General features: G+C 33.8%; 2 protein-coding genes across 2 annotated transcripts; one reads left to right on the top strand and one right to left on the bottom strand.

Moving 5' to 3' along the window:
* Nucleotides 1-6,682: 6,682 nt before the first annotated feature.
* On the top strand, nt 6,683-10,757 carry LOC121262906 (lysine histidine transporter-like 8). The gene is made up of 5 exons (XM_041165599.1): nt 6,683-7,180; nt 7,457-7,590; nt 9,468-9,898; nt 9,991-10,122; nt 10,231-10,757. The coding sequence occupies exons 1-5, from the start codon at nt 6,765-6,767 to the stop codon at nt 10,714-10,716; spliced, it is 1,599 nt and encodes a 532-aa protein (XP_041021533.1). The 5' UTR covers nt 6,683-6,764; the 3' UTR covers nt 10,717-10,757.
* A 221-nt stretch (nt 10,758-10,978) lies between these two features.
* LOC121263196 lies at nt 10,979-14,240 on the bottom strand. The gene is made up of 2 exons (XM_041166027.1): nt 13,895-14,240; nt 10,979-11,306 (listed from the first exon to the last, which is right to left on the bottom strand). The coding sequence occupies exons 1-2, from the start codon at nt 14,008-14,010 to the stop codon at nt 11,099-11,101; spliced, it is 324 nt and encodes a 107-aa protein (XP_041021961.1). The 5' UTR covers nt 14,011-14,240; the 3' UTR covers nt 10,979-11,098.
* Nucleotides 14,241-15,282: the final 1,042 nt, after the last annotated feature.

The raw sequence follows: 15,282 nt of genomic DNA, 5'->3' as shown, positions 1-15,282 counted from the left end.
ATCATGCTTAATGTTCCTAGTATAAACCATAAAGACATGCTTTCAAAACTTATCCAAAATATGTATTTTCGTTCTTATTCCATTCAGAAGGTTTCTAAATGCTTAATCATCAAGCCTAGGTGGAACAAATCAAACTTCATGCCTTAATCACAAACTTACTTAAAACCCATGCATGTTTTGATGATCAAAACAAGATAGAATTTAAAAAAATCAAACATTCCATGATTATTCTAAAACATTAATGAATCATATCAAAATATGCTAAGACATGACATAGCTAAAATTTTCACTTAAACAATTTAAACACTTAAACCATTCTTAATAACTCGGTTTTGAATCAAGCATGATAACATTTTCTAAATTTATCCAAAAATCGCTCCAACACTTAAAATCACAACTTGAAATGTAGACTAAGATCTAGGAAAAGAATACTTACAAATTTCGTAGTACATTCAAGCTTCTAGCACAAGAACTCCAAGAACAATCAAGTACACACACCTTTTGGTTTCTCTCAAAACTAAAGGGGAATCAATGCTCAAGGGAGAGCTGGAGATGAGGTGTAAAGGAAATGACGGAGTGGAAGGGCCTTTTATAGGTAGCCAAGGGGGTGGAGACGTTGGCCTAAGTCTATGGTGATTGGAGGAGATGGGTGGTGGTGTAAGGGGGTGATTTTTCAGCTTGTACTTTATCACCTTGTGTCACTTGTGCAGAGTGAATAGTCCCCAAAAGCCACCATGATTTCATCACTTCAAGTGCTATAATGAACCTAAGGGTGTTGGTAAAATTGTGACGTAGAATAAATAGAAGAAAACCAACAAAAACCAACTATGGGGCTAACAGGTTCAAAGTGGTTTTCTTTGGGCAGATTTGATCATAGTCTTGACTGATCTTCTTGACTCTTTTTCAAGGCTAATTTTGTAGGTGTAAGGTCACTTCTTGAAAGCTTTTTCAGGTGGTGGAAGGTGGAGGGTTGGCTGCGAAGTGATCATGGAGGTGCTGCTCAAAGAAGATGATGCAAGATAGGGTGGTTGTCGAGTGAAGTGGTGCACAAAGCCATTTGGTTTTGGGTGCCTTCTTTGGGTTGAATAACTGTTCAAAGCTCATAATGACCATGAGGGTCTCCTAGGGATTGGGTGGTGCTAAAGGTGTCATGTAGTGGTGGCTCAACCATGGGCAAATAGATGGTTGAAACCGAACTAATTCGGTTGTCATCCAATTAGTCTTTTGAGTGAAATCGGCTTGGAGTTTTGGTTTGGTTTTCGAATCTAAATTTTGTCCAAGACTTGGTCTAGGTTTAAAGGGATCATATGAGGTGTTTGAAGACCATAGTGCCCTTGAGAAAAAGGCACAAAAGGATTGAACTTAAGGACAAAACAATCCATTGCATATAAAGGGCACACATGTGTGCCGGTTGGTGTAGTTTAGGGTTTGATATGTCATTTCTTCTAATGACATGTGTGAAGATTTATCTAGGATCCTAATATGATCTAAGAATGATGTAATTGAATAATGAAACAAGAAAATTTCATATAAAAAAGGTTAAAAGGAATAAGAAAAAAAAATAAACTCTAAAACATGGTTTAAATATCACTAATCATAGATAAGTTGATTAATGATCTTAACCTAATTTCAAAACTTAATTTAGGTACTAAGGGTATGACATGGGTTTGAGGAAACTCATGGTATGGTGTATTGGACTTTTAAATTGAAGAGTGAAATAGAACAAAACAAGGTTTTAGGTTTTGTGGGCTTAAAACGGCCATGAGCATGGGTTAATGGTTCATGAGTTTTTGAGTTTGAGTGAATGGAGGTCTTATTTCCAGATTTTGAAAGATTAAAAGAGACTTCAAGACCCACAAAGATGGGGCTTGAAAGGCTTATCTTGACCTAATTGAGCCATGAGTCAAACTTATATCATGTTTGGTCCAAAAGGCCTTAGAGCATTGGCATTAGTTTCATCAAAGTTATCTCTAAAATTTGATGAAAAGTACATGATTTCTATAAATCTAAAACTTTCCTAACCATAACTCCACATTGAATTAGCTATTGAATTCATTAAAATAATAATATAATATTATTTTTTTAATAAAAATATTTTTATTTTTTTTCATATTTTACAATTACATTAATCATATGTTAATTAATAATTTAATTTGATTATTACATTATTATGACAAGACTGTTGGAGATTAAACGTGAATAAAAAAGACTTTTAGAGATTAAAAGTGAATAAAAAATAGATTTGATGAGTGAATAGTAACCCTTCAAATTTGAAGAAACCTATCCATTTACTGTAGCTCAAAGTTTCACACTTATATCTTTGACTAATCCAATGCAGCCTTATTTTGATGAAATTCATCAAATTTTACATTTGTCTAGACTTTTGATGAAGTCAATGCCAATGCTCTTATGCCTATCAAGTTGTATACTCATATGAGGCTTGGTTAAAGGATTCTAAGGCTTGGCCCATAAATGTCCTAAGATTCTAAAGGCCTTAATAGAAATACTAATGACTTGCTTCTCTAATTTTTCAAGCTTAATAATTAATGACACTAAGTGTCATGGTCTAAAAAAATCTAACTATCAACATTGAAGTAAACAAATAAAATAAGCAATAAAAAATAATATAATAATACTAGTAATAATAAAAAAATATTTAAAGTCTAAAATCATAAGCTCAATCTAATGGCGTTTTAAGGTTAATTCTAATGGTTAATTAGGTAAGGTGTTACAAAGGACCTGCTTCGTTTGGTTCATAAAGTCATCTCAACTCATCTAAACTCATCATTACAACTTTTTCAAATTCTAACACAAAAAATATAATAAACAATTTAATTTTTTCGAATCCTAAAATAATAATAATATTAAAAAATAATATTCTAACAATATTTTATCATCTCAACTCAACTCAATTCAATTCAGTTTAACATCCAAACACAACCTTAATGCTAGAAAACATTCATATTTTTAGGATAATAATGGCCATTATCAACCATTAAAATAGTTTCTTTTTGTTGTCTTCCTTTTTTATTTTCTTTATTTTGTATCGAATGGCCCCTATCGACAAAAGAACATAAATTCATTAATTAGAAATATTTTTAGCATTTAGGGGTTAAAAACTAGGAAAATACTAAATGTAACTTAAGAAAAATTTACAAAAAACTTAATTCTCTACATATCAATTATTGATATACTGAAAATTATGAAATTTAAAAATTTCATAGAAAAACTAATAAAATGAGCTTATAAATAAAATTATAAATACATATAGTACTACTCAAGCCTAAAAGGTCCTCTAGACCCCTTCGATTTCCACCACATAAAGAACCACTCCAAAGTTTCAATCTTGACTTCTAAAAAAGCACAAATAATTTTTTTTTTATAGGTAATTAAGAAATTTTATTCATAGAAATAGGTAAAGTCCAAGTATACAGAAATTATACATGAGAATAACCTAATTAGAATTTACAATCGAAAAGAAAAGATAATGTTTACGAAAAAGATAAAAACATTTATCAAGTTGGAGAAGGTTAAGTAGTGTAGATGACATGATCACATGATTATTTTAATATTGCAGGCAACCATGCATGCCTTTTGACTGAGGAAAATCCATCCAGCCCACGTTCCAATTACGTGGATCTGGGTGAAGGCTTTGGAACGTGGGTCTGGGTGAAGGCCACAATAATGTTAATTGTTTCGGAGGATATATGTTGGGCTTGTGGCCACAAAGAAATAATAATATAACTCATATAACGTGCTATTAAGAAACGTTTGGACACATAGATGAAACATCAAATTATCAAAAAAATTTATATTTTATTTTTTAAAAATACTCAAATATAAAATAATTTTTAATTTAAAAATACTTTATTCAATTTTTTTCTCTTTTTTTTTTCTAAAATAAAATAAAATAATTTAACCCAAATCATTTCATTAAAAAGTTCAAATAAGAAAAGCAATTCTGAGGGTCTTTTCCACACTTGTAATTTAAGAAAAGAAAAATAGGGTGAGAGATTGGGTGCGGGTTCAAGTAGGAAGCCCATCCGGCCCAAATCAAGCATCATGGCCAGGTTTGCAAACCTGAGGCATTAGACCCCATTTGGATTGCAAGATAGTCTAATCTCATCTTATCTCTTCTCAACATCCAAACACCACAAACATAAACATTTTTCAATTTTAAATCTTCAACTTTTTCATATAATCATTACCTAATTATTACAACTTTTCTAAACTTTCAAACAAAACATAAAAAACAATTCAATTTTTTCAAAACTTAAAACAAAAATCATATTATAAAAATTATATTCGAACACTATTTTAACTTTATAATATTTTTATTTAATTTTTTCTCTCTACTTTTTCAAAATCCATAAAACATCTTAACTCAAATATATCATTATTATTTATAAATTTTTTTTATCACATCTCAACCTCCAAACTAGACTGTCTTGTAAGTCAAGAAAACAGCTTTATCTTTATGAGTGTAGGGATCATTATACTGACTAACAAAATTATGCCATTGAAAGAAAGGGAAAAAAAAAACAAAAGAAAGAAAAAGTTAGAAACTCCTAAGCAACTTTCACAATGGAAACCATTAAAAAAGAACAAACCGCGGGTCCCGCCTTCATGCATGCATGCATGCCACCATGCATATATATGCACCACAAATGCGAAAGAACGACCACCTTCATGGAAAGTGACCAAATAGCTGCACGCCACCTAATTAGTTAATCGATCGATGACTTCTCATATATACGAGTCAATAGTCATGACTACTAAAGCTGCATGCCCCAAACTATAGAATCTTTTGCTAGCTTCATGAGTCCCTACACAAATTAAAGTTTCACGTCACTAGCTATGAACTGGACAATCTGGCGGAGGTAGAAATTGAAAGAGGAAATTATTCAAACAAAAGCAATTAGAATTCTATAAAGTGAAAGGATAAAAAGTAGAAGAGAAAAATAAGAAACATATCATCAGGAAGTTTTAATCGGAGGACTCTAGGTCATGAGAGAGATGGAAAAAACTACGGAGGTGATGTAGCTTGGTATTACGTTGTAGTACTACGTCAAATTATAAAATTATTTTATTTTAAAATAAATTTAATAAATCGTATAAAGTGCATGAATTTATAAATTTATTTTTATGAAATCTCTTTGTAACTGTATATCGGTACTACTTGAAACATAATGAAGTGGACGAACATGAAATCATGGATTGATGAGAAAGATTAAATGGTTATGATCTATGTCTTTTGTTTTAGGCTCGGTTTGGATTGAGAGTTAATCTCAACCCATCTCATATCATCTCATATCTCATCATTACAATTTTCATAAATTTTCACAGAAAATATAATAAAGAATTCAACTTTTTCAAATTTCAAAACAATAATAATATTAAAATTAATATTTTAATAATATTTTATTTAATTTTTAATTTTTATCCTAACTCATCTCATCTCAACTTATCATTCAAACCTAACCTGAATGTTAACTACTGGATGGTGCTTTCCGTATCATTGTTTAGTTACATGATATTGATTAGAATATGCCCACAAATAATACAAATGGTTAAAGAGTATAATAGAGAGAGAGAGAGAGAATAAATATAGGATCGTGAGATCATATTATAATGAATTTATGATAAAGGAAGAGGATAAATGAGAGAAGTTTGTTGTTTAATCCGTAAATCATTAAAGCTAAATAGATAACCTATATAATTTCCTTCAAATTCATCTCTCTCTCTCGGAAGGTCACCCGCAGCCCCTAATTAACTATTTTAAAACGTGCTTTTCACTTCTCTTTACTCCTTTTTATCGATTCAAAACGTGCTTTTAATTTCTCCTTAGAAATGAATTAATATCCTAGTAGGTGCAAGGTGAGCTCGCATTCGCAATACATATATAGTACGTACTGGCGCTCGTGCTGATCATTTGTTTATAATTAAAGTACTAGTGGAGCACCCCGCGGAGACCTGGCCCCTGCATCCATAATTCATAGTACTATGTATAGTTAAATTCTCTTACACATGAGGAAGTGGAGTGTGTATTTATATATACGTACATGAGTTATATATATATATATATATATATATAAAGATTAATTATATGATTGCTTTGCATGGCAAGCTCATCATGTGTTATATCCACGTATAATATATGCAGCTTCGCTACAATAAAGCTTAAAACTGCTGGTTGTCTTACTGTTACTGATAACGGTGGATCATAATGAAATTATAAACGATATATATATATATATATATATATATATATATATATATATATGACATGTCGAGTACTCTTGGCCTGGAAGGAATTGTGGATCATGGATAAATCTGCATGTATGAGCTGTTATATATATTGAAACCCACAAACTGATCATCTACTTTACATTAGAGCGGTGCATGCAGGCCGATATAAGCATCCAATTCCAAACCAGATAAGCAAGCTTGAAAAGTTTATGAACGCCAATTGGTTGTGCCATCTTTATTGCAGACAAAAGCACGGTCAAGGATCTGCTTTATTTCCTCCCTCATTCCTGTCCCACGTAATGCTCCACCCTGACCTACTTACTCAGCATCCACATCAATGTCTTCCTCAAACACTTCTATATATATAGGTGCGCATATATTTATTGAACATCAAAACATTAAAATTCCTATATAAATACGTCTAGATATCCGCTCATTACTGCACATCAAAACTCTCAGAAGATTTTCTAATTAGTTCACTGTCTGAGAGAGAGAGGGAAATAGAGAGATTGTACATGTCTTTGGCAGTGATGGGTAGTGAGGTGGTGGAAGTGAACATGATCGGTCCGGTGACAACAAAGAGGCCGGAAGAGGCAGAAACTCCGGCCATCTCAGCCCCACCACTTCAACTTCATTGCCCTTCAATGTCTCGGTCTCCACTTTTGGATTTAGCCTCTAAGACCCCTAAAAGCCCATTTGCTTCGCGTTTTATGAGTACTCCAATAGCCAGCCCCATGAAAAAAGCCATTATAAGCATGCACGGCTACTTGGAGGACGTTGGCCACTTTACCAAGCTTGATCCACAGGATGCTTGGCTTCCCATCACAGAGTCGAGGAACGGTAACGCTTACTATTGTGCATTTCATACGCTGTGTTCGGGCATCGGGATTCAAGCCCTTGTTCTTCCCCTAGCTTTCACTTCCCTCGGCTGGTAAATTTCCTCTCTTTTTGTCGAGGGTTAAATGCTTAAGATTGCCTATACGTACGTGCATGTTAGAATAAATTATAAAAATTATGTGATTATAATTACTGATCATCTCCTATAAGCCAATTAATTAGATCTATATTAATTGAGGGATATGAAAATTTAAGTTTTTGTATTGCATGCATGCATGAAAGCTTGAGTTGAAGGGCTGATCAACGTCTCATGCATGAATTGGGCTTTAATTACCTGTTTAAGATATATAGCAAATTGTCTTTGTTTCAGGACATGGGGAATTCTGTGTCTTTCTCTGGCTTTTGTCTGGCAGATGTACACTCTGTGGTTACTAATTCAGTTGCATGAATCGGAATCTGGGACACGTTATAGTAGATATCTCCGCCTTTCCATGGTAGCTTTTGGTACGTACGCATATGATCATCATCATCATCTTATACATATATAGTACCATACCTGTAGACTGAACATGAGTACTGGCTTTCAAGCAAGGGTGCGGCTATTATGTAGCTCCATCTTGACCGCTGGGTGGTATAAAAAAATTTTTTTTTTCTCTTTTTTTTTTTTTATATTTTTTAACATATTTAAATATATTTAAAAAATAAAAGAAATATATCAATACATTTAAAATCACTTCCTTAATCATTAAATAAAAAAAAAAAATTTGACCATTGATCAAATGGAAGTGTCAAAATTAGGAGTTGGCATATATAGTAGTATTTTTCTTCAAGCAATTTCGATAAAATTAAATGAGTACTTTAGAACTGTAACGTACATTGATATAGATTAGAGATTATGAGTTGAAAAACTTAAAGATATATAATCAGGAGAGAAAATTAAAGATATTCTTGTAATAAACAGAAAATTTGCAAGTTTATATATATATATATATAAATAATTTTCGAATTTATATATATATATATATATATATATATATATATATATATATATATATATATATATATACACACACACACACACTGAGAATATATATAATGAGCACCCGTTTGGCAAGCGGGAGGTCTTGAGTTCGACTCTCAAAGAGAGCAAAAACATATCCTGTCTACTCTTTCTTATAAAAAAAAAAAAAAAAAGAGAATATATATAATTATGTAAGTGTGTATAATTATATAAAGAGTTATTAAAAAAAAAAAGAGGTTTGCTACTTATTATCCTCACACACCATATACCACACATTTATTATTATTATTATTTATTCTAATTAAACTAATTGAGTTCTTCTACTCATCATCCATACATCACATATTTAGTAGAGCATTGCTACCCACCATCCCACGCACCGCGTATCATACTTTTTTTTTTTTGAGCCATACTACATCCATGGATGTACGAGACGGCTCCCGACAAGAACAAAAAGGTTTTTTTATTTTTATTTTTATTTTTTTGTTTTTCTTCATTCATTTTTTTATTCTTTTAAACATTTTTTTTAAAACAAATTCATTTTTTTATTCTTTTAAATATTTTTTTTAAAACAAATTCACTACATCACTAAAAAACACTTCTTTAATCACTAAATAAAAAAAATTTGTCGGAACCCAATCAGGACCCAACTCTCGGTGACAATAGCGTTTATGTTTTATTTTTTTAGTTTTATTCTTCTTAAACTAATCGAATTATTCTACTCATCATCTATATATCACACATTTTGTAAGAGAAAAAAAATATGATATATAGCCTATGAGGATGATGAATAGAATTTTTTTATTTAATAAAAAAAATTACATAATTAAAAAATTTTATATAATGTACAGTGAGAATATGATAGTACAATCTTTCTAAAAGAAAATTCCCGTATGCCATTATTATATTTTTATAACTTAAGGATAGTCAAGCTACTCTGTGGATAGTCAATTATTTTGCTGAAATGTGTTGTACGTGATAGAAGCATCACCAACCATATCAATCAAATCAACACATAAGTGGCATTCACGTTGAAAACAGAAAGGAACTTACAAATAAATTAACATTATTATTTTGCCGAAACGTGTTTTGGTCTTTCCTCGTCTTTTTGTTACAAGGTTGCTTTCTTTCTTGTCTGAACTTTTTCTTACTATTTACTGTTTAGACATTAAAAGGTTTGAAACCCCGGGAGAGTAGACTAATTCCTACCTGAGTGTGAAATGTGAATAGAACTTAAATAGATCGGAGGACTTTAAACTATATATAGAATTGGAGGCATTTCTTTTCTCGAATCTAAATCTAATTTTCATTGATACTGTTCACAATCTAAATTGAAGAGAGCCATTATCTTGTATAACAGGTGAGAAGCTGGGAAAACTGCTTGCACTGTTTCCAACCATGTATCTATCAGGTGGGACATGTGTGACCCTAATCATGATAGGAGGTGGGACCATGAAAGTCCTATTCCAGATCATTTGTGGGGCCACATGCAACGTCAATCCATTAACGACAATGGAGTGGTACGTAGTTTTCACTTGTTGCGCTACTGTTCTGGCTCAGCTTCCTAACCTGAATTCTATCGCCGGAGTTTCCTTGATCGGAGCCATCACTGCCATAAGCTATAGCATGCTGATGTGGATTGTCTCTATAAGCAAAAGTAGACCCATGGGCATCTCGTATGACCCAGTTCCCCATGCAAAATCTCATGCAGAAAGGGTTTTCGACATTTTCAATGCACTTGGGATAATAGCATTCGCTTTCAGAGGCCATAATCTCGTCCTTGAAATACAGGTAAATTTCCAAATATATCTTGTGAAATGATTATTTCAAATGAGAAAGAGATGTATCTAACCTTTTTGGGTTAATCTTTGGAATCATTGCAGGGGACATTGCCTTCGAGCGCAAAGCGCCCATCGAGAGTACCAATGTGGAAAGGAGTGAAGTTTGCATATCTAATTATTGCAATGTGTTTGTTTCCCATTGCAATTGGAGGCTATTGGGCTTATGGGAATTTGGTAAGCAGCTCATTTTAATACTCGGAACATTCTTGTAACAATTAGATTAGTGAATTAATAATTCCTCTTTACAGCAAACACAATCAATGGTTTCTGCTTTGTTGCCAGATACCTAATGGAGGGATGCTCAATGCTTTGTCCAAATATCACGCGGAAGACACATCAAAATGGCTCCTAGGATTAATGAGCTTGCTCGTGGTGGGCAACTGTCTGAGCTCATTTCAAATATATGCAATGCCAGTGTTTGACAATCTGGAGTTGAGATACACCAGCAAAGTGAACAAACCCTGTCCATGGTGGTTGCGAGTGGGGTTCCGAGCCGCCTTTGGTTGCCTTGCGTTTTTCATAGCAGTAGCACTGCCATTCTTGCCAAGCTTGGCAGGATTGATTGGAGGGATAGCGCTACCCATCACCTTGGCATATCCATGCTTCATGTGGATACTGATCAAGAAACCACAAAAATACAGTGGGATTTGGTACCTCAATTGGGGGTTGGGAGCCTTGGGAATGATTCTCAGCGTCTTGGTTGTCACTGGAGCAATTTGGGTTATAGTGACCAGAGGAATAGAGATCCACTTTTTCAAGCCCCAATGAATGGTAATAAGAAGAAAGCATCAGAAATCTTTCTCAAGTCAGTGCAACTACGGCGAATAGCCATGACTACAGTCAAGTATTTGCATATGATAATAATCACTCACAGAAAACAACTTTAATTCTCTAACACAACTACATCTATAACCCCTCAATTCAATCATAAAACCCCCAATTTTCTATCTCGCGAATGTACCAGTTTGATCAGCTTTTCTTGAAGCAAGCACATCAGTATATTCTCTATCAACCTTCTTTAGGCAATAGATTGTCCAAAAACGCTGGACCAATTGCAATGGCCAATAACATATATATAACACAACAAAGTTGGGTTACTTTAAAAACAAATAAACAAAAAGAAAGAAAGATTATGACTACATATATTGTTTCACATTGATAGTGGAAGAAGCATCCTTCGCTTCTTTTTCCTGGCCAATCTCACTTGCTTTGTAATTTTCATGCATAATAGGAATAGCATCGTGATGCATACTAGAGTGAAAGCTAGTCGCATATGCCTAAAGTAAAGAGAGACTGCAGAAAAAACCAGCAAAGCTAGAATAACCAGTTCCCATATTACAAAGATCACAACATCCACCCTGCATCCAGATAAACAAGAAAAATGGGCAAAAACACTATCAGAAGTCATCCTACGAAAACCAATCTGCAGCATAACTGAAAAAGAAAATGCAGTTAAAGAACCCATGAATTAGAAGTACCCAAAGAAAAATGAAACTCTTCTAGTAAACTAACATATCAAGAAAATTTAGACTAGTGAGAAATTAACTCATTGGTTGAAAATGCAAGGTACTAAGATAAAAACGGGCGCCACTGTGCAACAGCACCAATAACAGTATTCTTGCACACTGATCAATACACTATGGTTGCGGCCAAATGATTAATGGTCCATAAGAAAAAATTACATAACGTTGGGTCTACCAAGAATTGCTAACATCCAAACAAACACTCAATATCTTGCAGTTCAAGGTTAGGAGTTTTATGCTCAATTCGTTGGTTGTACTGGTTCAAGCCAAGTTTTAAAACTAGACCAGGCCGGCTAGTAGAGCCATGGGACCATTTAACCTGTCAACTGTGAGTTGAACTGGTCAGAGGATAGGTCAGTTCTCTATGGTAGCTTAAATTAAAAATGTTCTTCTCAAATTTCAATATGCCGGAGGCAAGTTTCAAGCCTCAGACAAAGGAATTGATATGTCCATTTTTACCACACGGCCAACTTGATGTTTGTACAAGATGTTACCCAAAAATTATTCATATATGTTTCTTTAAATTAAATTAACAAAAAAATATGACACCAACGCTATAAAATTTAGGGCTCGTTTGTTTTCAGAGATGAGATGAGTTGAGATTAAAGTTAAAAAGTTGAATAAAATATTGTTAGAATATATTTTTTAATATTATTTTTGTTTTGGGATTTGAAAAAGTTGAATTGTTTATTTTATTTTGTGTGGAGATTTGGAAAAGTTGTAATGATAAGGTGAGATGAGATGAGATGAGATGTTTCCTAAAAACAAACGAGGCCTTAGTTATTCATATATAAAATTACGTGCTATATCATGAACTCCAACAACATAATCACTTTACTACCGCTATGCTCTAACCACAAGAACAAAACTTCTTCTGATATTAATTTCATTACTTTAACCCTATATATCTTTATAAATAAAGGGTTTGAGACATTTTTGACATTATGGTCTACCCTGATGGACTGTACCTCGAACCTCTCACTTTGTCAGCTCTCTCAATTGCCAGACATTTAGAACCATGATTAAAGAATAAAATGGGATGAATGGAAAAAAAATGAGACATTAACCATTTTGGATACGACCACCAAACAAATTTTCAAGACTTCAAATATGTCTACTTCATCAATAAGCACCTCTCCAACCACGCAGCTACTCCACCCCGTGCATTAAGAGTACATAGCTAGTCAACCATATAAAACAAACATCTTAATTTTATTCAACTACAGGGTCATAATGTGCCAATGTCCAAGGAGAGAATTAACAATATTAATAAGCACACAGATATGCGCCCATACATAGAACCTTTTCATTGAACTTCTGCTATATAGTTCTCCCATCTGTGCCTCCGTAGGTGGCAAAGAAACAAACTGACTAGTCACGGAAGCAACAGCTTCTACATTAATTTCGAGTCAATGCATTCACAGACGCAGCATGCCTTCCACAAATCAACAGGCAAATAAGATTTTCATATGTTAGTGTATGGTAACTAAAAGGCCCACTTTACAGTTGTCAGCATCTGATAAGGCATGAGTGTCCACTCAATATACCAACCCCAGTTCGACTTCAACAATCTGTAGTAAATCTGATGTCGGAAACAAGGCATCTCTACCACGGCCTTATGTATTAGGTCATTCGTAATTCAAACCTATAGGTATTCGTCATTGCACAATGATTACAGCCAACTCCTAAAACTTCGATGGTCCAAATTTAAGAACCACAGAAAATACTAGCAAAAGTTACCAAGTACAGAATCTCTATTCATGTGTACTTGGGCTTCACCTATATACTTCTATCAATAAAATGTTATTTTACCTATGAAAAAAGAACAGAATTCTATCAAAAGCAACAAATAGACATGTCATTTACACTCCAAGACTACCTACCTAATAATCATCCATTGAAAAGAAGCTCTGGATAGTTTATCCAGGGAAAAACATGAAGCTCCTACGAAAAAAACTCGGATCAAATAATTAACAGTCGCCACCAGATGTAATATGTATGGTAGTTTATGAAACCACGTGCACATACACAACAAATATCCTCGAGTAAATCCAAGTGTATGTTACATGATAAAGTAAAAAGAAGGTCGGTGACAAAAAGTCCCAAAGTTACAACCTGAAGGCTCCCTTTTCTAAAATGATTCGACACACCAGATGATTTTATTTGGTAGGTCTTCCAGCTTCGACAGGAGACCCGATGACCGTACTTTATGAATTAAAAGTGCAGTAAGGAGAGATTTTCAAAATTAATCCCAAACGTAAAAAATATAAAGGAAATAGTTTCCCATACAATTACAAATCCCGCTGATCCAAAAAGGAGCCAAAAAAGGTAACAAGAAGTGCAGAATTGTGAGGATATAAACCTAAACGGCGAACAATCGCATCTTATTGAAAAAGAAAAATATATAAGGTAAATTGGCATACCTTGAAGAAGAAGGGAGATTAGAAGTAGATGAGAAGAAAGAGACAGAGGCCCAGTCATGCTTGGATCGAAGCTGGTACTCTCTCAACTGCTCCGCCAGATTCGATCGCGTAATCATGGCGCTCTCTCTATCTCTCTCTCTTTCTCGGTCTCTCCCTTCCTGTCTACCTGTGTGAAATCTTTTCCCTCGTCTCTCTGGAGCTCAGAGATCGTCGTCGTCGTCTTCGACAGGGCAACGGGCAACGACGATTTGAACGATGGAACGCGACACAAGTGGACCTCAACGTTCAATTCGTCACGGCTCCACCCCTTTTCTGAGCTCTCCCTCGTGTATGACGGTTTGGCCCAACATATTTGAAAGCGCTGTATAGGTTATCTTCCTGGCCCACTAGGCCACTTTCCCACCCGGGCTTTGAACATAGCCCCGATATACCAAATAGACCAAGTTTTGATCCATTTTGACTCTGCCGAATAAAGCCTATCTATGAGCTAATACCATTATGGGCTCAAATGTTTTGGGCAACTCAATGAAAACTTGACCCATGCGTTTGGACTCACCCATATATGGGCTCTTTTTCTTAGAGGCCGAAGCCCATGAAAGAAATCTTGAGGCCTCAACACAATGGCCAGTAGCAAACGTCCTAGCTATGATTTATTTATTTGGTTTGAAGTCTGCTCGCACGGGACAACTCATCCTCCGGTCTTGGAAGGAAGGAAGGAAGGAATGAGCCAGACTTCTGCATGTGTTCACAAGGAAGATCAAAATCATCATTTCCTTTTGACGAGAAAGGAAAGGAATATAAAGCAGTGTGAATTGTGAGAGGCCATTTGTAAGGAATGTATTGGTGTGTTCTCAATAACAATCAAGTTTTAGAATTTATGCGTCTCATCTGCTTCATTTGACAAAAATTGATTCTTTTCATTATGAAATTCAACATGAAAATCTTACACTACATACTTGTGTAATTTGTCATTTTTATTATTTTATTTTAACGCTTAAATATATATATATATTTATTTATTTAAATATAATAATAAAAACATATTAATTAAATAGATGTATATGGTGTAAGATTTTTTTATAGCATTTCTTTTTTTCATTTGAGCTCAAAACTTGTTTACTATTTTTTTAAAGAGGTGTATGAGATTTAAACTCATTAAAATAATATCTAACATTACTCTAACAAAATATCTCACTGAAGTCTTCTCAAGTTCTCTATTCAAAGTTGAGAAAAAATCTCAAACTATATTCATTCCCATTCCCTCTCGTTTGCAAAGAAAAAAAAAACAAAAACAAATGAAAATATCAATGTACAGCCTGTCTAGGAAATGGATTCAGCAGTCTTTTGGATAATAGATATTTTCAAGATATTTTTAAAATTTCTGTAAT

Source organism: Juglans microcarpa x Juglans regia, chromosome 4S (genome assembly GCF_004785595.1).
Source record: "Juglans microcarpa x Juglans regia isolate MS1-56 chromosome 4S, Jm3101_v1.0, whole genome shotgun sequence".
Classification (NCBI taxonomy): domain Eukaryota; kingdom Viridiplantae; phylum Streptophyta; class Magnoliopsida; order Fagales; family Juglandaceae; genus Juglans; species Juglans microcarpa x Juglans regia.
This window is presented reverse-complemented; position numbering and strand designations above follow the sequence as displayed.